Source organism: Rhynchophorus ferrugineus, unplaced genomic scaffold (genome assembly GCF_030347505.1).
Source record: "Rhynchophorus ferrugineus isolate W39M unplaced genomic scaffold, kcgeb_rfMv2 rfM1, whole genome shotgun sequence".
Classification (NCBI taxonomy): Eukaryota; Metazoa; Arthropoda; class Insecta; order Coleoptera; family Curculionidae; genus Rhynchophorus; species Rhynchophorus ferrugineus.
The window spans coordinates 63,254,599-63,280,909 of NW_027472580.1; the positions used below are offsets into that span (position 1 = coordinate 63,254,599).

The 26,311-nt window shown below is 32.9% G+C and overlaps 1 protein-coding gene and 1 long non-coding RNA gene across 3 annotated transcripts in view; one reads left to right on the forward strand and one right to left on the reverse strand.

Moving 5' to 3' along the window:
• Positions 1-26,311, reverse strand: part of LOC143198940 (uncharacterized) — a 108,712-nt gene that overhangs the window by 43,691 nt on the left and 38,710 nt on the right. For both annotated transcript variants that reach the window (XM_076408723.1, XM_076408639.1), the window contains exon 2: positions 10,986-11,144. In XM_076408723.1, the coding sequence (XP_076264838.1) occupies positions 10,986-11,144 (159 nt within the window). The remainder of the gene's footprint in view (positions 1-10,985; positions 11,145-26,311) is intronic.
• On the forward strand, positions 19,768-21,482 carry LOC143199131 (uncharacterized). Its single transcript, XR_013006365.1, has 4 exons — positions 19,768-20,600; positions 20,662-20,834; positions 20,890-21,197; positions 21,264-21,482. It is a non-coding gene; the product is annotated as an uncharacterized LOC143199131 (long non-coding RNA).

Sequence of the window (26,311 nt, forward strand, 5' to 3'; positions counted from 1 at the left end):
CATTTTACACCGAGCATTTCGCGTCTTAAAATCGAGAACACCGAAATCCCATGGTCAGAAGAAGCCACCTATCTCGATCTTGTCTTCGATCGCAAATTTAGGTGGAATTCCCACGTTCAAAAGTCCCTCCATAAAGGTCAAGGTACTGTTAATTTGCTGTTCCCGCTTATCAACCGGGCCAGCAAGCTTCCTCTATCTATATAAACCCCTCCTGTACAAGATGCTGGTTCGATCAGTCGTTCTATACGGCTCCAGTGTCTATCTAAAATACGTCTCACCTAGCCAGGTGGAACGTCTTCAAGTCTTTCAAAACAAAATTCTCAGGAGAATAATCAATGCCCCCTGGTTCGTCAGAAACAATTAAATTCATAGAGAAACAGACGTCCCCCAAGTTCACGATTTTATATCCGAGGTTTACTCCAGATATTTCTCCACTCTTCGTCTCTCGGACAAGAGATGTATTACCGAGCTGGCCGATATTTTAGGCCAATAACTCATTCGGCTCTTCGTAGCCTTATTCCATCACAGCCGACACTACCCCGTCGTGCTCTAACTCCAAATTGTCTCGCCCTTCTCCGGCGAGCGATTAACTCATGTACCGCAAGCTGCGTGGTGTGATAACGACGCCACGTCCTTGCCTGGCCCTTGTGCCCCTTAACGGTGTTACCGGTTACGGGCACCCTCCTTACTAACAGTAAGAAGTATCAGTTAGGGTCATTGGATCAGTTGATAGGGTGGGGTTTAGTGGGTAGCCCAGAGGCAGTCTCCACATAACCAGTCCAACTCGCTTATTCCTGCGGGTCTTCCCGACCAGGTATCCGTAACAGGATTCCCCTACCCGGTTCCAGGCCAAAAAAAAGAGCCCGCTTGGAAGCCAGGTGGTTAAAGTGACGTGATGATTCCGCCACTACTATGGTAGTTGGGGGGTTTGAATCCCACCTTTTGGGTGTTTATTTTACAATTAATTTATTTATACAATTATACCAATTATATATACAATGTAAAGTCTAACAAACAACAATTATCCATATTACTCCAGTAATTACTGGCAAAAATGCGACACTCGTATGTTTGCAGTTGTCATTTTTTTCCCATTTTCCCATAGCTTTCTGAATATGAATAAATAATTTTCTCCACGAAATGATATTGCAAGATGAGCAGGAATCGAACCCGCGGCTATCACAACAGTAGGAGGACCGTACCATTGCCTTTACCACTACGCCACCAAGCCGACACGCTTTTATATTAAATAATAGTACGACATGTGTTAAAAACCAAAGGAAATATTACTTATTCTAATATATATCACATGATCTGGCTGAACACTTTCATTCTAATGAAGATATACTGTCATAAATATGGGAAAAAGTAATAGAGCTAGTTATGAACAATACTTTCACTGGATGGATAGATTTGATATATAATTTTACATTTTTCTTTAATTTTATTAAACTTATATAATTTTAGTTTAAACTATGAATGATATAAAATCTACAATACATGTAAATCCTATTTATCAGTCCGATATAGCTGTAAATCTAATTTCTCCAATGGAAGTTGCCACAGAAATTGACAACACAATAAAAAGCTCAATCCTAAAAAGGTATTGATGATATTTCACCTGGGTTATTAAAAAGAGCTGCCTCGAAAAGCAATAATGATGTTGTCATATATATTCAATGCCTGTTTGAGACTGAACCATGTTCCGGAACGTCTTAAGGTTGTTCGAATAATTATGCTTAATAAACCTGAGAAAGATAAGGCTTTTACGTTTAGCTTAAGTAGATCAGTTTTATTCTAATTTGGGAAATACATACTGATGTATTAATCCCGTACACGCCTTGCTTGTATATTAATGCAGGAAGAACAGAAGAGTAGTAATAAATTAATTTGTGAGTTAAGATTGTATTAAGCATATCGAATGTAAGATGTAATTAACAATAATAAAACTTTAAACTAATTTTTTTAATACTAAATCAAAAACATATGTCATTCCAGCTGATTTGGCACCTAGAAAAGTAGTTTTCAATTTAGCATTTCAAATAATTTTATAATATTAAGAACTAAAATTAATTACATATATTTCATATCTCATTTTAATTAATTGTTAGGGTGTATTGAAACGAGAATACTTTATCATGCATATCTTTGCAAAATTATTCAACTATGTTTCTCTATGATGATAAAATTCCATCAATTGTTTGCATTGATGCAAATTGGAATAATGTTGCTTCAATGTGTTGAACCAATCGAATTTGTAATGGGTAAATGTATACAGCTTCAAAGGACGCATTTACGGTGTTGTATAAAGTTTAAATTTATAGAAGGTATTTTTAACATTCTGCAAAAAATTATACACTTTTATATTAAATAAATATAGATATAATTTTATAAATTTTTCAAGCAGCGTCAATGTATCATTTTCTAATTTCTGTTTTTATTTTTATATTCCGCTAGTATTTTTTAAGGGTTAAAAAATAATCAGCGGAGAATAGATCTGATAAGGCTTTTGATTACGAAGTCCTACCTATTGAATATTTAACTCAACTTAACAATAGGATCATCGACCGGAACATTTCTTTAGGAAACAATTTTTTAATATATTATTGTGATAGATGCTTCCGTATATATTGATCAGTGTGTTTAACAGTTAGGTTAGATTTTTAACAATTTTTTTACATTAGTACTTCACTTTTTCACTAATATCTAAAACAACTTGTTAAAAACCTAACCTAACTGTTAAACTCACTAGTTCTGATATTTCTTTGCATAAAATAACAGCTTTCCATTTAGAATTATTGAATTATTCGAACGCTTATCATGGAACACTTAAAATTGCATTTTAGGCCTTCCCTACCCTTCATTTTGTTCAACTACATTTGTCGCTTGAATTAGATAAATATGCTGGCGAAATTCATCAAATATTTTAAAATGTATAGGTGATGATTCATATCATATACAAAATTTTCAGTTTTGATTTCAATGACAAAATTAGAAGAAAACCCTTCTGCTCAAACTTTCAAAGAATTTTCAGAACCCCTTAGCAGTTGATGTTCTCAGAAGTCTACATGCGATGGCAAAGATTCACACAAATTGAGTGGAATTACCATTCCGAACCGTTTAAAGATGATAGTTTCATTGATAGCCAGGAAAAAAAAACTTGCTACAACTGCTAAAAACTGATAAACTTGTGGCTATTGATGAATTGTACAACAATTCCAAGGCCAAAATATCATGGGTTAGTCCAGGAGAATCATCCACATCGGCATCGACATTTTTATTAATATATATTCCAGCAATTTTTCTAAATAAATAACTTTTACAGTGAAAGAATGATCACAATAAGGCAAACACTTAATATTTTATTAATACTTTTTGAAAGTGGACATTTCGCGTTTGATGCTTTAATTTATTTTTGCGGGCTATTGTTTATATTCTTAACAGGTCAATAGATCCGGGGTCAAAAGTGCCCAGCCTACCATAGTAAAACACATTTTGTTTATTGAACATAATTCCCTTCAAGCCTGGTTACTGGCGTGACTGGAATCATTTTCCTTGTCGGATTTTGCACTCTTATCTTTTGGACAATCACAAACATAAATTTACGACCATGCCCCACCAGGATTCGAACCCGCGACTATCGCAACAGTAGGTGGACCGTCCTGTCGCCTTTACCACTGCGCAAACCAAGCCGGCACTCTCAAAGCGTTGTTTTCCAGTAGTAAATACTGACTAGTCAGGGGTACGGAAATTATTTTGTAACGCTTGCGGAACAACGTTGTACAAGTGGTCACTTTTTGAAAATGTTTTCATATTCAATTTCTGTGTAAACGTTATGGAGATAATAGAAAAATCACCTGGATGATTGCTACTTTTGCTCGATGAATGTTATTAGTACAAATTTAAAAAAAAGCACAGTATAAATATCCTAACGTATCAACTCAGTTCCACGGACGGTGATCCATTGGCAATTTTTCCAGGTAACAGGTCAATTGAAAAGTCCCCGGCCTACCATATTAAAACACATTTTTTTGGCAAAATTAGTTTTTTTATTCAACATAATTCATTTCAAGGGCGATACACTGATTATAGCGACCCTCAAACTTTTCGATACCATTTATGTAGAACGATTTGTCCTTTTCTTCAAAATAGGCCTCAGTTTCGGCGATCACCTCTTCATTAGATGAAAATTTCTTCCCAGCGAGCATTATTTTGAGATCTGAGAACAGGAAGTAGTCGCTGGGAACCAGATTTGGAGAATACGGTGGATGAGGAACCAATTCGAAGCCCAATTCATGGATCTTTGGCATCATTTTCATTGACTTGCGACACGGTGCATTACCTTGCTGAAGCAGCACTTTCCTTTTCTTCAAATGCGGCCGTTTTTCGGCGATTTCGTCCTTCAAACGCTCCAATAGCGCTATTTAATAGTCGCTGTTGATGGTTCTTCCTTTTTCAAGGGAGTCAATGAAAATTATTCCGCGTTTTGTTGCGTTTTCCTACGCTTTGGAGCGGGTTCATCGTGTGCAGCCTACTCTGATGACTGTCGCTTGGACTTCGGAGTGAAATGATGGAGCCATGTTTCATCCATTGTCACATATCGACGCAAAAACTGGGGTTTATTGAGCTTGATCTTCTTCAAACACTGCTCCGAAACCTCAACTCGTCGTTGTTTTTCGTGAATGATATAGTACACGTTCAGTTGATATCTTTAGAGTGTCTGCTTTTCATTCAATTTCAATTTACGATCATTCAAAATCATTTTATGGATTTTTTTTGGGCGTCCACTGCATTCACCGTCTTCGATGCTCATTTCACCACGTTTAAACTTAGCATACCAATCCTTGATGGTTGATTTTCCTGGGGCAGTGTCCGGAAACTCGGCATCAAGCCAAGTTTTTGCTTCAACTGTATTTTTCCCTTCAAAAAGCAATATTTTATTAACACGCGAAATTGCTTTTTATCCATTTTTTTCATAATAACAAAAGTTGCTCCACTCAAAATGTTATAATTCAAAAAACTAATCCGATAGCTGTCAAATTTATACACGTATCTTTTGAGGGTTAGGGCTAACTAAAAAACATATGGATTTAATTCTAGTATTGCCATCTATGTGTCAAACTGGGGACTTTTCAATTGACCTATTATATTTGGTGTTTTTTTTAATGTGTATTTAATTTATTATTACATAAAACCCAAAATGCTTTTATTCTCCTTAATTTTTTTGTAAATGTTGTAAAAGTAGCATCAAATTTCTCTATCTATAGAGCCGGGGCTAACAGATTTCAGATTACCAATTCACAGGGCATTTTCTAACAACTGTTTAGAAGTGAATAAACCTTTCTAAAATGCCGAAACGAATAATGACGTTTTTATCGATAGTGTATGATCATTGCAATTTCCCAATTACCCTCAAGAACTTTCAGCAGACTTTTTATATATGCCCTCTAGAGTAAATTCAGAGTTTTTATATTTTTGGTAGACTGAATAAATGTTTAACCCATTTGCATGTTCGAAATAGATAGATTTTAATGAAAAGTATGACGAAAAAGTATAAAAATTTTAGAATACCATTCCTATAACTTCAATTAACTCTCTCAACATCTCTTATAACTTCAATTAATAGTTATCCAACCTTATAACTCCAGTAGCTAATAAATAACTCAATCAGAATGATGACGCCTAAGTGTTACGGAACACCATAACATTTGCTTAAGCAATTTGACTATACGGTATATATTGTAATAAAAGAAATTAAACAATTGTCCTTATACTATCCTATTAGAATCGTCGAAAATTTCATGAAATTTTTAATTCTAGAATCATCTGAAGCTTGTTACCTTCTGTTTGCTTGTCTAAAAAGCTTTTAGTGAACATTACAATACATATAACATACAACATAACAAAACATTCTCGCTTCTTTGAAATGTTTAAATCATTAAAAAATATCTAGTTATTTAAAAGAGCTGAAATTCTGACAAAAATGCAGCCACGAAATTCTCAGAAATGCATAATGCAATCTTTCTAAGTTGCATTGAGAAAAACAGTTTTTTCTTATATATAAAAGGTAATATCGATAGCGCGGCAAAAAAATAACTGACCTTCCCACGTATTGCAAATAAGGAAACGAAAGATTAGAAAGGGTGAAGGATCACGAATCTTGGATACTGAATCAATCATAGTCTTATAAAACAACGAAATTATATACGAAATTGCTCAATTAATAAAGTAAAAAATGAAAACAATCGTTATTGATCATTTTCATAATGTTTTGGTAACGTTTACTAGACACAAAAAACTTTGATTAGAACATATTAGACCGCCTAAAATGATAAATGGTATTAATTTAATATAAAAATTTTAAATAAAAATACGACATTGACATATATCAATTCAAATTAAACAACTTTGAAATATAACAGTGAGTAATAAACGAAAACATATTTATTTTATAATTATTAAAAAACATAACATAATTATTTCTTAAATGAATATATTAATAATATGTAATATTGATAGAAAAATTAATTAACTAATTCTCACTATATATACTTATTTATTCTGTAGGTTAGAATTATTTTACAATCATCATATCATTAAGCGTCATATTTGACTTAAGCCAACTCTCTATAAGAAATCACTATTTAATTATAATCATGTCATAATATATAATTGCATTTTAATTCTTGGAATGTTTGCACTTTCAACATTAATTTAATCAAAGTATATACTACGTTATTATGCTATATGTTGCAGCCACTAAGAATTACTGCGGTCTTTTAGTGTATTGTTTTTATTCCAAATGATTTGAATAACTGTTATTTATTTTAATCGATGCCCTTTGTCACTCTTATTTGATCAGCCTCAATTTTTATTAACGAATATACTCTTTGATGTCATCATCAGTCCTCAATGGGACAGTATCTATTTCTGAACCAATGCACTGCTCTTCGTGGAACAGGACTACATACATTCTTTACTAGTTATCGATACTACTGCTGACCGGCTTCAATTGTTCTTGATTTGAATACTGTCAACCTTCTATTCCTCAAACAATTCCCTATGCTCTTAATTCATGTCTGATTTGGAGCGGATTCTTAATTATTTCATCAAAAAGGCCGATCCTAACACCATAAGTCTAACAGGTCAATTAAAAAGTCCCCGGCCTACCATAGTTAAACACATTTTTTTGACAAAATTAGTTTTTTTTATTCAACATAATTCCTTCAAGGGTGATACACTGGTTATAGCGACCCTCCAACTTTTCGATACAATTTTTGGAGTACGATTTATCATTTGCTTCAAAATAAGGCTCAGTTTCGACGATCACCACTTCACTAGACGAAAATTTCTTCCCAGCGAGCATTCTTTTGAGATCTCAGCACAAGAAATAGTCGCTGCGGGCCAGATCTGGCGAATACGGTGGATGAGGAAGCAATTCGAAGCCCAATTCATGGATTTTTGCCATCGTTTTCACGGACTTGTGACACGGTGCATTATCTTGGTGAAGCAGCACTTTCTTTTTCTTCAAATGCGGCTATTTTTCGGCGATTTCGTCCTTCAAACGGTCCAATAACGCTATGTAATTGTCGCTGTTGATGGTCCTTCATTTTTCAAGGTAATCAATGAAAATGATTCTATGCGCATCCCAAAATACAGACGCCATAACTTTGCCAGCCAACTGTTGCGTTTTCCCACGCTTTGGAGCGGATTCACAGTGTGCAGTCATGACACGTCGTGCACTCGGATGACTGTCGATTGGACTTCGGAGTGAAATGATGGAGCCATGTCATGCCATTCATCCATTGTAACATATCGATGCAAAAACTCGGGTTCATTACGCTTGATCATCTTTATACACTGCTCCGAATGATCAACTCGTCATTGTTTTTGGTCAAGTGAGCTCGCACGGCACCCACTTTGCACAAAGCTTTCTCATACCCAAATATTCGTGAATGATATGATGTACACGTTCAGTTGATATTTTTAGAGTGTCTGTCATTTCATTCAATTTCAATTTACGGTCATTCAAAATCATTTTGTGGATTTTTTAATGTTATCGTCGGTAAGAACCTCTTTTGGGCGTCCACTGCGTTCATCGTCTTCGGTGCTCATTTCACTACGTCTAAATTTAGCATACCAATCCTTGATGGTTGATTTTCCTGATCAAGTTTTTGCTTCAACTGTATTTTTTCCCTTTAAAAAGCAATATTTTAACAACATGTGAAATTCTTTTTTATCCAATTTTTCAGAATCAACATGCTATTATTCACAAATTAATGATCCGACAACTGTCAAATTTATACACGCATCTTCTGAGGGTTAGGGCTAAAAAACATATGGATTTAATTCTAGTATCGCCATCTATGTGTCAGGCCGGGGACTTTTCAATTGACCTGTTATAAAGAATTAATACTGTCTACATACGCGTCCTTCAGGATACAATGTTCGATTGATTTGTTTATTGTATTCGTCTTAATAGAACAATACTAAAATACATATTTATAGATGTCACACTGTAACAATACCCAAATTTCTATAAGCTCACAGAAAAATATAATAAGCATTCGAAAGAGCCTGATTTTAGACTTAATTTTGATATTTCTTCTTTTAAAAGTTCCTGTAGTTTGTCCAATTCAACTAATTAGTTCTGCTCTGGATGCTATTTTTCCTCTCGGATTACTGATACTTCACTGGATGTTAATATTTATAAGTGCAGCTGATCCGTCTGTTGCTTTACCATGTTGATCTTATCTTCACGTATTCTTTAGTCATACGGCTCTACAATACGAATCATACTGTGAAGGATACTCAAAGGCAAAAAAGCAACAACAAAAAAGAGCTTGATTAATAGTATAAAATATGGGTTTCGACGTTTTAAAATATGTTAAAAGAAATATCATGGTCACCGCCGAGTTAAGTTAAAAAATGACGAATTGGGAGCTCAAAGCGAACAAAACTATTATGGAAAACCAACATTGTTTGCAATATTTACTAATGAGGAAAACATTGATGTTGACGAAAATGGTGAAGGAAATACAGCGAAAATCTAAGATAAATTAAAATTAATGGGACAAGAGAGTATAATCAGGTGACAGGAGTAGTCGAGTGATATATAAAGAATATATATTTATATAAATGTTATCAAAGTTCATAGAGAATGTGCAAGCTAAGGTAAGTTATTTCATTTGACTGCTAGTAGTGCCACATCTCTATGTGAAAATTCGTAATAAACACAAAATAAAACGGATATAGAAAGTTTTTAGTTTTCAGTGGAAGTGGATGTTCAAAGTTGAAAGTATATAAAGACAAAGATTTAGAGTCATTAGGGGCTTGATTGAGGTCAAGTTAAGAGTATCATCCGACTAACCAGTACAGTTGCTTGATTTAAAGTCTGATCTGCTCTAGTTTTTGTCTAACATGACGTTTCCAATTTAACTTACCATCAGGATGGATCCCGATGTATTTGGATGATTTCGCTTAAGGAATCGGGCATCCGTTAATTGACAAAATTAGGTTTAATTCGCCGCAACGTAAAATTAACGTGGATAAGTTTGGAGCTATTACGCTACACTTTCCAGCCTCTACCCTTTCTCTGCAGCTTTAGGAAGAGATATATATTTTAGGGTGGTCCCTAGACACTACCTTGGGGAACACCAGCCGAGATCCAGCTCCGGTTTAAGTGTTGAGACTGTCCTTTCATGCGAGACTCTAAATTTTCATTCGAAAATATGACTTCAGTTGACAATATTTCTGGGACAGCAATTTGCTCATCTTGTAGGTTAGTCCCAAATGCCATAATCGGTGAAAAGTTTGTGAAATGTCCGGAAGTATTGCAGGACAGTATATATTTTGTTCATATGCCTTTTCTTTTTTTTTGTTGAGTAATGATTTCAAAATTCAAACGGCAAATTATTTTAACAGCACTTTCTCAAATAATTTTGATATCGCTGATAGCAGCAGTTCTGCCCGTTTCTCAGATTTTTTAAGCATAATTATTCGAGCCACCTTAAAATATTCTAGACCATGGTTCAGTCTCAAACAGACATTAAATATATGTATCAACATGATGATTTCTTTTTGTGGCAGCTCTTTTAATAACACAATTTCCGTGGCAACTTCCATTGGAGAAATCAGATTTACAGCCACATCGGGCCGATGAACAGAAGCTGTATACATTGTAAATTCTATATCATTCGGTTAGAAAACGTTAGCTAAATGTTGTGGGAATAATTCAGCTTTTTCGTAGTTACGTCAAATCCATTAATTTCGATTATTTTCAATAGGCGGTACTCCAATGAGTGGTCTTTTAAATATTTGCTTTACATAGCGGGTAATCTTTATCTGCTTGCAGGCTGAATTCACTTATATATTTTTCGAAACTCTCTAGTTCTTCGTCTTTCTTTTATCAATTCCCTAATTTCGAAGGGGTTATTTATATCATATTCTCGTTTCTTTCTTGATTTTGGTGTAGATTCTTTTGCAGCTGGCGTGGTCTATCATATCAAACGATGTTATTTTTGTAGTCAAAATTAAATGAACAAACAGTAGTGATTAGCAACGGAAAATAATTAAACATAAACATATTATTAGACAACATCGTATATATAAAAAACTACGTGTCAATGTTACCGCGTACATTAATGTTAAATTAATATATTTACCAAGACCTCATGTTATCGATAAGACAACTTTCCATGTTTCATTATAATCCGCTAATACCATTAACCCACTGACAGAAACCGTTAAAATAAACATTCAAATACATAACACAAAATCTGGTATAATTCTAAATTTGAAAGTGTTCCAATAATGACTTGGGTCTCGTCCGTATACCAGTTATAATTAAGGAAACCAAAGCAACACATTAAAACGACTGACGATATCCTGTTCCTACTCGACTTTGTGCTACGTGACCGACAGTAAAAAAACATTTCACAAGAGATACATCGGATCTCGGACGTCTTTATTATCTCGATACTTACCACTTCGTTCGAATTGGGCTGATGTTGATCCGCGTAAGTTAAAAACCTATTGAGTACCTCTTCAGTTTTCGTGGCAGTCTCTTTAAATTTCGAGAACGATTCCAATCGCTCAGAACATCGTAAACAGATAATTTTTGGAAGCTTGTCGGATTCTTCAATCTGAAAAATAAAACAAGTGGTTAATATACCGATATTGTCTAAAAATTATTTTAGTGGATGATGAATTTAAAAAATACCACTAGATTATTACATAGTAGAGACAGACAATAAACTTATTTTTGAAAGTTTTTTAACAAATTAATCTAAAATATTATCCTGAAAAAACATTTATTTAAATCGCCTTTGTAAAATGTATAAATGTATGATCAATTTAGACGATGATAATATTTTAGTTATATTTGAATAAATAATGAAATCTGTATAATTCATAGATGTAGAGTACTAAAAGTGGGTGCAATTCTTGTTACACCAAAACTAAGTACTAACTGAACTAATGCCAAAAATGTAGAGGAAAGAGTACATGTACTCCGTATAAAAAACAACTGCTCTGGAACAGAACAACAATCTCCAACTGTAAGAAAACAGGATAGTCTAGAATTTTGAAAATTTTGAATTTTTTGTGTTTATTTTTTTTATAATTTCAAAATGTAACTCTTTAGAAGTATGCTCTTAAGAGGGTTTTGCAAAATTTAAATTATTTTCGGGAATATAGCTGTTTAGTGACATTGCATCTGAAAACGAAACGTTTTTGCTCGAAAGTACTTCTTTCTAGACTTAGATTTAGTACGAGTCCACTTTAAACATTTTTCTAGATAAAAAAATAATATTTTCAAATAAAGGCTTTTCGAAAAAAAAAACGATTTGTTATAGGTTTACTTTAATGAAATGCCTCAACACTAAAACAGCTATAGTTCGCAAATATGAAAAAAAATCCATTTTTTTTCATATTTCTAGGCTAGAATACCTCCTTAAGTTATTTGTATTAATTAAGTATCTTAATCAGGGATACATATTGGTGAAAATAGAAACCTATTGTAAACTGCCGGTGAAAAAATCAATATAATTAACACTTATTAAACAACTTAACCTAACTGTTAAATTCAATGGTTTTGATATTTTTATACATAACCAAAAAAAACTTCCAATTAGTCATTTCTTCTTTCTTCAGTATAAACATGAAATCAGTATAATCATGAAAAATGTTAATCATGAAAGACTTAAAATTGCATAGAAAGTTACGGTGATGCTGCTCCACCATATGCTTATGGTGATTTCATGTCAATGATAAAGAATGGCCTGGAGGACGAAATATGTTCGAAAAGAATGAACTGTCAGACTTATTGGACGAAAACGCAACTCAACCGTTCAAAGAACTTTTAAGGAGTTTAACAGTTGATGAATCCACTATTTATATCCAAATGTTTACGTGCGGTGGGATAGATCCAATACAATTTTAGCTTTGCAATACAAGCTATCCAAGCAAAAAGAAGAGTTTTAGTAGCGGATTGTGTACTTACTATTGTGTACGTGTTTAGTAGTAGATTGTGACTGGTTATGAAAAGTGCTCTACTACCACAATTCCAAACGCAAAAAGTTATCGGTTAATCCAAGACGGCTATCCACATCGACACCAAAGTAGAATTTTCATGACCATAAAGTTTTACTGTGCATATGGTCATCAGAAAGGTGCAGTGCATTATAAGCTGCTAAAACTAATTGAAATTGTTACTGTCAATTGAATAAATAGAACGGAAATGCAGCATGGCTTGGCTAGGACACAGTTTCGAAATTCTGTGCGAAAATGAGTGAATCGGCCAAACCAACACAAATTATTTGGACAGAGCATCGCCATGATGCCATAGAGATGGAAAAACTATGAATGCAATATTTTGCATAATATATATTGTACAAATTTTTAACAATAAATGTCTTACATCCTACATATTCGTGTAATAAAAATTAGTTACTGTGTTAGCAAGTATAATTATTGTGAATAGAACGACATCAATCCGTATGAGGTGTATCTGGCGGAAGTTTATTTACAAACAATTACTGTTTAGCACGGATTTTTGACCGACCCGACAATATCATTTATCTGTACTTCTTCATCCGGACAACAGAGAGCACTATAAAACGATGATAACCGGTATCTTTTGCTTCAAATTGAGCTATGTAGTTCCAACAAAACAGCAGGATGTATCTCATAGCGGTCGCATCAATTGATATTCTACATGAACGTATTTATTTGATGTAAATATATGTATCTCTCACAGAAGTGACGTTAATGGCGATAAAGGTCGTACGATCGAAGATCGGAGCTAATTTTTTTTGTGAGATTTTCCGAAATCAATTCTATTTTAAATTCAACAGTCAATTTTCCTGAGCAATATTAAAAACTCAAGCTTTACATTATAATGGCTTTTTCTTTGATATGTAGTCTATTCAAAGTTTTTTTTAGTAATGCGTCATGGATATTTGTGGAGTAATAGATATGAATATGTAGAGAGGTAATCAATCAACCATCAATGTCAAAGCCAAACTGAACTAAAACTCAGAGTTGGTGCGGCAACAATACAATGTTTCGACGTCACAAATATCCATGACGCATTATTAAAAAAACCTTTAATAGACTATATGTTACTCTCTGCCAAAAATACCACGACGAACTTTCTATAATAGTCTATAGCTTTCACGTATTATAGTGTAATTTAATAGGAAAAAATGTATTTTAAAATGACGCCAATCTGACATAACCAAAGGAGAATTTGCTAATAATTTTCACTAATTTAATATCCATTATCCAGACAAAAAATTGGTAAATATAGGTCATACAAATATCTAAATATCGAAATGCACTTGATCAATTGCAATTGATTAACAATACCCTTATATTCTGACGCGAACCCATTCTATATAATAGCCTGGTTTATAATAGCATCACATACAATTGATGTTTGCGGTTAAATGTATACATAACAAATATGACTTCCTATTTTCTTTTGTCTTGTTTAACAATAACGCATATTTATGCAACGCCCTCTATATAAAAACGCTAAGAAACAATAGAAATCGGCTAAACCTAATTCGTAATCTAATTAATGGCAACATCTTGAAAACTGGTGAGAAAAAGGACATGAGAACAATACATAAATTAGAAATTCACCTGAAAATTAGTATTCAATACGAATGGTAAGTAATAATCTTTATCACAATTTTAAATTGAGTATTTATTAATAACAACGTCGCCATATATTATCTTATATTATAACTATATTATAACTTGTATTTAGTATAATTTGTTATAGTCAAATTAATATTGCACTGCATCCCAAAATGTACCACGTATCAAGGGATATCTCAAAATGTTATTTCAATTATAATTATAGATATTGGGTTATAGTGATTTAAATGCCATTTACTTTATGCAAGCGTTACGGTATTCCAAGAAAATCAACCACAATTGATTGGTATGCCGAGTTTAATGCTAACTGTAGGATTACCCACCAAGTGAATAACCAGTTGAAGACATTATTTATAGAAAAAAATAAGCTGACCAACTAAAGTATGATTTTCTAGTAGTTATTCAGAAGGCTTAGGAGTTATATAGGTGCTTGAAAAGCCAATTATATAGTACTTAATAAGTTTGTAAAATGGCAATACTCTGACTTAGTTAGTTTTCATGTAGTTGACGATATTTTATCGAAACCAACCTGTTCAAATGGTTACGTTGCGTTCAGTTATCATTAGGCTAATTTTTAACTGTAGCTTATCCATTTAAGATATATTTTTACAACTAAACCCGACGAAATTCAAACTATAATTGGTCAAGTATACACGGTTTTTTGAATACATTTATTATTTTACTATTTTTGACCATTAACGGCCATTTATTGAATTAGGCATAATAAAATCAGAAATGAATAGAGGTTGAACTGACTCTTTTATACTGTTTGGTATCTATTTCACGCATTAGGATCCAACAATAATCGCACAAAATGCCTTCGTCCGAAAATCCTTGATATCGCCTTTCGATTTTCGCTACATATCGGCATAGTCGCACTCCTTGCTCGTCGCTCTTGCCGCCCAGGTTTTGTTGGAAAAATTTAAGATGTGAATGTAGAAAATGTATTTTGAGAGATATTCTAGCTCCAATCTTGTGATAATTTTACAACAAAGTATCGATTACGTACTTGTAACACTTTGAAACGATGCCCATGCTGATACATCATTAGGCGTTAAACATTTTGTAAACTTTGCGTCAGCCATTAATTTTTGAATATCAGGCTCGATTAATATTCCTGGCTTCATTATTCACCGATGACGAAGACCTACACTTAAGGCTTTTAACAGGTCAATTGAAAAGTTCCCGGCCTAACACATAGATGGCGCTACTAGAACTAGATCTATATGTTTTTTAGTTAGCCCTAACCCTCAAAAGATGCGTGTATAAATTTGACAGCTGTCGGATCATTAGTTTGTGAATTATAACATTTTAAATGAAGCAACTTTTGTGATTGTGAAAAAAATTGATAAAAAGGAATTTCGCGGGTTGATAAAATATTGCTTTTTAAAGGGAAAAAATAAAGTTGAAGCAACAACTTGGCGTGATGCCGAGTTTCCGGACACTGCACCAGGAAAATCTATATATCTATAATCTATAGGTATGCTAAAGTTAGATGTGATGAAAAAAGATTTTGAATAACCATAAATTGAAATTGAATGAAATAGTAGACACTCTAAAGATATAAACTGAACGTGTACACCATATCATTCACGAATATTTGGGTATGAGAAAGCTCTGTGCAAAGTGGGTGCCGCGCGAGCTCACTTTTGATCAAAAACAAAGACGAATTGATGATTCGGAGCACGCGTGAGCAAGATGATCAAGAGTAATAAACCCGAGTTTTTGCGTCGATATGTGACAATGGATGAAACATGGCCACATCATTTCACTCAGAAGTCCAATCGACAGTCATCCGAGTGATCTGCACACGATGGACCCGCTCCAAACCGTGGGAAAACCCAACAGTCACTGGCAAGGTTATGGCGTTTGTATTTTGGGATGCGAATAGAATAATTTTCATTTACTACCTTGAAAAAGGAAGAACCATCAACAGCGACTATTAAATAGTGTTATTGGACCGTTTGAAGGACGAAACCGCCAAAAAACGCCGCATTTGAAAAAAAAAGTGCTTCTTCACCAAGACAATGTGCCGTGTCACAAGTCAGTGAAAACGATGGCAAAAATCCATAAATTGGCTTTGAATTGCTTCCTCATTCACCGTATTCTCCAGATCTGGCCCCCAGCGACTATTTCATGTTCTCAGATCTCAAAACAATGCTCGTTGGGAAGAAATCTTCGTCGAATGAAGAGATAATCGCCGAAACTGAGGCCTATTTTGAAGCAAAGGACGCCCACGTTACACAGGTCCAATCCATATAAACCCTTGTTCATAAAAGGAGACTTTAAAATATATTAAAAAAACCTTTGCGCGCAGTTGCCATGATTTGTTCATGTTTACCGAGCATATAACAACAACAAACGTAATAAAACACTTTGAATAAACTTTTCTACGTTGTATCTACATTTTACACGTTTCGAAACACAAAAACAAGTTTCAAATAATGTTTAATGCAACATCGTTTTTTTTTATAACCCAGCTAGAACCAAATGGTCTTTTGCTGATGTCGCTTCGGGTTCGGGATAGAGAAGTGCTTTGCGGGAGACAGAGACGTTACGACGAGATTGTCGTAGTTGGTTATCTGCCGGGGTTTGTGGATGGGTACAGATTTTATTAAGGTGTTATCGCGTTCTGAGGCGCCTAGGGAGAACCTTACACTGACCATGTTTGTGAAACTCTTCACGAAAGGGATGCCTGATTCGAGGTGAGTTATGACGTTCCTCATAAACCATGGGGCATTAAGAAACGCGCAGACTATTTTGGATTGAAGCACTTCGAGTAGTTCAAATTGCCTCTCAGAGACATACCTGTGCTCCGTAGAGGCAGACTGGACCGACTAGCATTTTATACAGAGTCGCTTTCTGGCGGATTGGGAATACAACGTCGTCATCTACTCGGACCGAAAAGAAATAATTTGTAGTTTCAATATGAAACCAAAGTATTCGAAAATATTATAATTTCACTTCTACAGTTGTAACAGAATTAACTTATATTTTTAGGAATACGTCTCTTAATTTATCTACTTTGTCGTTAACATATTCCAAATAAATGCAGTAAAAAGCGGTATCAATTCAATTGAGTAGTAGAGAAGCGTTAGATTGAAACACTTTTTCTTGTTGTCGATTCTTTTTCCTGATTTTATTACTTACAATCAAAACAAATCAGGTTGAAAATAAAAAAGAAAGAAACATACTAGCTAGGAATTATGCGCACATCATTTAAAATTCTGATTAAAACAGTTCAACTAAAAAATACATTGTTTATTGATATAAAGGACTCCGGCACAGTGTATAAACAAATTATAACTATAACATAATTAGATAAACATCAGACATAGTAGCCTATTGGACTTTATTGGATCGGTCTTTATGTAAATGACTCACAATATCGATATAGTACGAATAATTGACATATAATAATAATAATAAAATATTAATTATTAATAACTCTGGAATTCATGACAAGAACAAACAATTAAATGAATACTGAAATAGCTGTCAGAATTTATCCTAAATTTAAGTTCGTACAATGAAGGAGCATTAAAGTATTTTTAAAATACTTGGAAAGGAAAGAAAATAAAAAATCCATATACGTTACATATTTTCTTTTCGTCGTTTTCTGTAATATGATGGGGTCAAAGTTTCTTTTGACGAATTCAATATGGCGGAAATATTTTCTATAAACTTGGTATCTCAAACAGACTGTGTAATTTTTCTCCTCATTATATTATATCCTGCGTTAGAACAAACACGTTAAAACAAACAAGCTCTACTAAGTAACAAAGAACTACAAGCCGATAAGATCTACTTATTCATTAAAACCATAGAAAAAAATCCGTATCTGATGTAGTAAATATTAAAAACTCTTAAATCAGTAAAAATTTGATCTTGTCTGATCTATAAATGAACATGAACGTATTTTTAAGAAATACTTGGAACAAAAATAATGTGTCTGGTTCCTCGTAGCCATCTGACATTTCTATTCAAATTCCTATAATTTTATGACGCCAAATATTGCATTGACGAACCCATCACTAATATTCTCTAATTGACGTTGAAAATGTTAATTATGTGAGTAAGTTTTATGTTCGATAAAAAATGGTGCAATTCGTCGTGTATTTTTCGGTTAATTATCGGATCATAGGTTAACCGCGAAAGATTTTCTAGAAGCTCTACTTATCTTATTAAGCGGTATAAATAATACTTAACACTTAATTCTTAATCTCCTTAATAATATTGTTATTGGCTTAATAATAACTTAATTTTTGAAAGATGTGCGTTAATAAAACGAATTTTAAGAAAAATTACTGACATTTAAGGTCCTAGATTTACAAGACTTAAACAAGAACCTACAGCTTCGAGCTGATTTGGATTCAGTCCCCAATTTATCCTAAAAACAGCTCTTAGTTGTTCAAATCCAAAACGGAATATACTTGTTTTTTTTTTGTTTTAATTTAGAGTCCCCTATTACCAACTATGGATAATCTAGACTGGGCATACTGCTTAACGAGACCTCCGAACTACGGTCCTCGACGACAAGCCGACTAGTCGCCTAGCGAGTGACCAACTTGGAGATCCAATCCCATCCCATAACACATCCGGTCTTACCCAGCCTGGTTCCTGACGTGACTGCGATCATTTTCCTTGTCGGATGTTACACTTAAGAATGCTTTAAGGACAATTACAAATATAAACAATCACAAACATAAATTTATTTATGCCCCAGCAGGATTTGAATCCGTGACTATCGCAAGAGTAGGAGGACCTAAGGATGCCGAAAAAATATCGGCATATCTATATTTTTCGATATTTTTACAAAAAGTTAAAGATAATTCTCAAACGTTATAAAAACCTCCTAATTATTTTTAATAAACCTTTAAAATTACTTACTTAGGTACTTATGTTAATTTAAAGGTTTAGTGCATTTTATTTTTAACTTAATTTTAAATTTTAAAGACTTATTAAAAATATCGCTAATTCATAAAATATTTAAAAAATATCCTTTTTTTTTGAGCCAACATCAATATTTTTATTTTTTCTTAAAAATATCAATATTTTTTCTAATGGTTGTCAAAAAAATTCGATATTCTTCTCTTCGATATATCGATATATTATTTAAACATTAATATTTTTCCCGCCGGCCGACACCCTAGGAGGGCCGCCCTTGTCGCCTTGATCACTGCGTCAACCAAGACGGCACTTGTGTTATTATTGCACCCTTTGGTATCTCGATATGAAACTCATGATAAAATCAACGCCTATTCCAACACCCAACCTATTCGCCAGATTACCCTTTTCAGCAGAATAAAGGGCAACGATTAATAATATAAACAATGAAATTTTATAAAAATTAATAGAAATATTGTCTGTTTAGTTAAAGAAATATAAACATCCTATTGTAACAACGTACATCCATAATAATATATATTTCTTCTCATTTTTCTATATCCTGCATCAGAATAGAAACGTTAAAATAAACCAACGTTACTAGCCAACAAGCCGCTACATGCCGATACGATCTTTGCATTTTCATTAAAGTCAAAGCAAAAAAAAAATTCCGAACGTTATTTTCCCATGTGGCACGTTTCGTCACGACATAATGTAACCTGCCGGCCGCGATGACGATGATGAGTCACAGCAGAAATTTTATGTTAACCGATTGATTATGTAAAATACAGAGTAATACGAAAAAATGGGAGCTGCTTCATTTGAATACGTACGCCGATCCCACGGTTGCGACCATCGAACCACTTAGACCAGTCCAAACGGAAACATCTTGCCAACGATTATAAACTGATTACCAGTTGAAGTGTTCCACCGCAAAATGTTAACAAGTAGCTTCCAATTCCCGTCCCATTATTCCCTAAGGATACTTACTCAGAATTTAACAAAACCAAACAGTTGAATGAAACTATGACGAAATAATAGTTGAATGAAATAATAAAGCAGATATTATAAATTAAATATATAATCTATTCAAAGTTTTTTTCAGTAATACGTCGTGGATAATTGTGACGTCGAAACATTGTAATGTTGCCGCATCAACTCTGACTTTTAATTCAGTTTGGCTTAAAAAATACAGTTAATATACAGCCACAATAATTTATAGTTAAGAGTTAAAACCTCTTATCATTATTGTTTTCAAGAATTTTGCATACGTCTGACAGCTGGTCGCCGTCCGGTTGTCAGATGTACCCTATATTATTCAAAATATTAGTTATAATTACTACAGGTTGTAAACCGGCAAATATTATTTTAGCCCTTTGATTATTTTGATAAATTTTAAGTCGCTCCGTAATATATCATATTACTTTGTTTGAAAATGCCGAAAAAATATTCAGGGTCACAAATTCATTGCGGCTTTATTAGGTTATTTCGAAAAGGAACGAGATAATGGATAATGGCCTCTTTTGTCGGTAAATTCCGTTAGAGAGGTAATTATGAATGATATTAAATAATATAAGTCACTAAAATTTTATTGAAAATGTTTTTTAGCAGGTTGCTACCGCGCTAAATATTAGTGTGGGTACTGTGAATAACATACAAAATGAAGAATAATACTTAAGATTCACCCAAGAAAATCCGTCTACATACAAAGTGGGTGACGAATCTTGACCATTTTGATATTGGCTTTATTCGAGACCAAATATACGAAATATATAAGAACAGTAAGTACACAAAGAATTTTATCGATATAAACATAATTTAATAAAATTATTTTAGGGAAAATTGTCTCTCTGGAAAGTACACATAAAAGAACTAGGGACATGTAGCTTTTTGAGGGATGTAAGACATCCTTTCATACATTCTTGCAGGGCATAGGGTTTAAATCGGAGACGTTTAATGGAACTTCCAGACATTATCTTAAAAATAATTCAATTTTTAAAGGCATAAACTAACAGCAAGGAAGATAAACTATTTAAATTTGTGCATCTTAATAAAACTTAAATATTTCGAAATGGTTCATTGTGACACTCTCGGCAAGACAGTAACAAAAATAGTAAAAAGACAACAAAAATTGATGGAAAAAGGTAAAAATTACAATAGCATTCAATTAGGTTTTGTTGGCCATTATATTTATTAATAATTAATTGCAGATATATTGATAGTCGAGAGGGATATTCCATCAAAAACTGTTTGGATATTTGCAAGGAAGCATTGTCAGACAATACAAAGGAAGTAATTGATAAATGGTGGAATAGTGAACATGTTTTAGACGGTTAGAAATTAACAGTTTAGTGACTGAATTGGACAGTGAGTCGGAAAGTGAAAGTGACTGAAGGAAACTTTCAGGATATGTGACAACGCTGTGCAATGCTGGAAATTCTTAAGATAGAGTGATGAGAGTGGAAACAACTAAAGAAATGCACATAATTAATTGAATATAACTGTAGAGAATGGTATTGTAGGGCGTGAAAGATTTGTGTACACAGATATGATTGTAATGGTTTAAAATTAAACATGACCATTAGGTTAGAACGTATGAGGAGAGAATGAATACTAACTGTTTTGTAGATATGGTAAATGTATTAGACAGAATTTACTGCTTAATTTTATGAAGAATGGTGTACACAGATAGTAGCAGAAAAAATAAAATATACAGTTATACCAAGACGACTTAACAAGTAAACACACCAGCGAAGGAAACAAAAACTAAACGTAAAAAGGGAAATATGCTCCCGAATGAAAGTGAAACAAATCTCAGATATACAATTACTAATTAGGTGGATTAGGCCTCCAGGGGGATACCACTGCATAAAAAACGCGCCTAGAAACTGTACCTCATGGATGGTGTGGTAAATAGTTCAATGTAAACAAAACAAATCTAACCTACAAACTATTATACCTGTGTTCTTAATTGTAGTTTTAAGTCCTTCGATAATATACGTATTAGATGTACTATAATGTTAAAATAAATTATATTTGATAACATTTTTTATGTCAGACGTATGCAAAATTCTTGAAAGCAATAGTGCTAAGAAGTTTTAATTCTTACTTACAAATTATTGTGGCTGTATAATTAACTCTAGTTTTCAAATATACTATAATGTTAAAATAAATTATATTTGATAATATTTTTGTTCAATTATTTTATTTAGATTAGAATTTTCTTGAATGTCAAAGCAAAACTGAACTAAAACTCAGAGTAGATACGGCAACATTGCAATATTTCAACGTCACAAATATCCATGACGCATTACTAAAAAACTTTGAATAGACTATATAGGGGTAAATATTCGAGCATATCTGCATGAAAATTGATTTCATGTAACAAAACCACATCGCGTAGTAAGATTGGTAAAAAATTACATTCTTAATTCAAAAAGAAAGAGGAAGGAAATATATTTATATAGACATTGGAGAATAAAAAATATGGATATTTTTTAAACATTTTAAAAAGTAATGATAACTTTAATAAACCTTTAAAATTAAATATAAAAAACGTAATAAATTATTATAACAGTATAAAACTTTTTTCAACAAAACAGTCAACAAAAATATCGATATATCGGTATTTTTTCGGCATCCCTAGTACTGAACAGCCAAGCAAGTGTTAATGAGAAAAGGAAATGTAAAATAAATTATTTGGGACTAGAGGATTCGATCCCCGTTATTTTTGCTAATCCTGGAATCAATGTCAGAAACATTTTGATAAATAAAAACTAAGAGCAACACAACAAAAACCAGATTTTTAAAATTATTTTATATTATATTTATTTTATATAATCAAATGTTTATAATACCAACAATCTGCCAAAAAACACTTAAATTTCCGAAATAATTATAATTCTGCTACAGTGGCCAAATTCATATTAACCATTAAAATAAAGTGCTCAAATTATGTAACTCAACTTATAACATTGCACTTTCAACTTTTATTAAAATAAATAAAAGTATTTTCCTGCATAACTTTTTAAACTTAAGTGTTAGTTTAAACGTCCAAAAATCAACTTAAACTTAGTAAGAGTTCCAATTGCAAATAAGTCAAATAAGTCTAGGGAGAGAGCAACCTTCAACTTAGTAAGGCAGAATAAATAACTAGATATGTTTTAAAAGAACCAGATATAACATTTTTGGAATATAACTCATCATATATAAGTCGATTGAAAAAACCTCACTTTGATGCTTCGATTGAATCGTTCTTCAGAGGATTGTTAAATATTGAATTTAAAATTTGTTTATAATTGTATTATTATCATATATTTTACACACACCCAACCCTGACCAAGGTATAAAAAACAAGAACAAGACCAAGAACAACAAAACTAATCAGTCACTAAACAGTTTCGTAAATTTTTAAGTATTAATTCTCGGTGGGGATTCAATACTAGGGATTCACACATATAACACTGGTTGGCACCAGCGTGAGTAAGATAAGTAAACTGTAAAAATTAAGCCATTGTCCATTCACAAAAAAAGAGGTCCATATCCATTTTAAGGGTGAATCCATCCTTGTGAATCTACTTTGTTCATCTTTATTATTTACATGTTCCCACAGCCTCTTGTAATTCCTTTTGAAGTGTCGTGTTATTTCTGTAGTAGCACGTAAATTCAAACGGCTGCAATGATTGAAAAATCATCACGGCAATTCATCTTTGTTGTCCTTGTCTGCTACGGTAGCATTAACGGTAGCCTTATCAAAACTTATATATGGCGATATAGCCAGTATATTGTCTTTTTGATTTCTTTCCGCACAATAATCTTATTAGGCAAATGAAAGGTTGCTCTTCAATAGTTAGAACTTATTTTGATATTTACATTTTGATTTTTTCAGGAATTTTTCAAATACAACAAATCTATATTTGTGTTTCAACTATCGAAGATACGGTTTTTCGTCGGAGTTCGACTTTTCTGACAGCTACTCTTTTTTTCTGACAAACTTCCGCTTTTCCATATTGCGAACTATAAAACACAATGTAGGTCCTTTCAGTCATTTAATCAGTATTAATTTTAATTTACTGCTAAGCAGCGGACGTCGAGAACAGATTAGTTTATTGTGATACTTTTGATTTCCTTAAATATTCTGACAGTCAGAACTATTAACGAATATGTTGGTATCTGGGGTACTTTCCTTTAATAAGAGGGATGTCTGCATGTAATTGCATATTTGGTTCTTATTTCAAAAATGCAGCGTATGCATGCATTTTGCAGTGTGTATTATATAAATAATTTCAAGAATAAATATTTTTGTAATGTTAGAGTCAGTATATGTTCATATATTGTAGTCATGTAGACAGTTTCCATAACGTCATACTTTATACACTAATGTACTACGTTATAACTTGTTTACACGTATAATTAAACTTTTAAATTTATCAATTTTTTAAATCAACTTAATATCAACATTTCTTTTCTCTTCGATATCATTTTTATTTAATCAATACATGTTAAGATTTTCAATAGCCTATTTAAAACTTATACAATATATGCATGGAACTCATATTTTATAGATAAAAATAAACAAAGTGACATTTAAGATCTAATGTATTCATTGAAAAATCTGTTATTTCACTAATAAACACATCTGCCTGCCATGACTCATATTACTAATTCCTTATCCCACTTATCTATTACATGTTGCGTGTATCTAAAGCGGAATGTTCAATAATTAAAATCGAATAAATGGAAGAGAACAATACCATTAAAAATATATTTTATTTCTCATAAATATATAACGTTATATGTTAGTCATAGCTATTTTTTTTTTGAATTTAAGAACCTACTAGCTTTAATACCATTATATTAATACTATGTAAGGATGTAGTCATGTTCTTTACAATACATAAAGCAGTTTTACGAATATATTTTAATTATATTATAGTAGTGATAGGCTTAATATATCATTGAAAAAAATCATAATTACTTAATTATGTGGTTATGTTGATTAATAGGATGTTTTTCATACTATTGTGAATTAGTACTGTTAGAAAGCAAATTAATCATAAATTCCAGAAATTGAACAATATTTTATATCTAACTTACCTAAATATGTACAATGTGTATAATCATTTATTTATATTATACAAAATACAGAAATTTGTAACAGTATAACGACATCGTTTTATATTAATTTCCTATTTGAAACAATTTAAAACTAAGAAAGTGTCCATTTATATATTATTAAGTTTATGAAACATTGATGTTTTGACAAATGGTGCACGTGCCAGGCACTGATCGATTGTTTTGTACCTAGCAGTGATATCTATACCATTCTCTGTATGAATTTAACATATAGACTAAAAAGCCGGTCTAACAATTCTTTGAGCAAATATCAATTTATAGACTGCCATATAGTTATCCGATATATATATATATATATATATATATATATATATATATATATATACGATATAACGATATATATATATGTATTCAAAGAGTAAAATGTTTAATCTGTTTCCGATATGGTTTCTTCATACAGCGAAATATTCGACCATTTCGAAGAACTATTTTGTTCATGAACAATTCATTCATTCATTCACCCCCTTTACCGAACTATACATATATATCCACTAAAAATAAATACCCGGCAATGAGGATCGGTGACGAAGTCTCCTCTCGTAAACAAATATCCGCAGGAGTCCCGCAAGGCTCTCCATTAGCCCCAGCCCTATTCAACCTTTATATGGCTGATTTTCCGCTCTACAAACTTTCCCACACAGCATTTTATGCAGATGATACCGCTTTCTTCACAACCGGATACTGTCCCGACGCAATATGCAATAAACTCCAAGTACAACTGAACCAAGCGATAGCGTGGTACAAATTCTGGCGGCTTCAGATTAACCCGAACAAAACTCAGGCTATTCTGTTCCACCGCAAGAAGGAGTTATCGCCTCCAAATCGATAAAGTCCCTATCCCTTGGCTCCAGAAAGTCTCATACCTCGGTCTCCAGTTCAACCGCAGATTCCAATGGTCTGCCCAAATCCAGCACGCCATTTGCAAAGGAAATGGCGTGTACAGCCTATTATTTCCACTACTCTGCAGATACGATGCGACTCTATATAAAATGCTAGTCCGTCCAATCTGCCTCAATGGAGCACAGGTGTGGTACAAGTATGTCTCGGAGAGACAACAGAGCCCCATGGTTTATGAGGAACGTCAATACACACCTCGAATCAGGCATCCCATTTGTGAAAAATT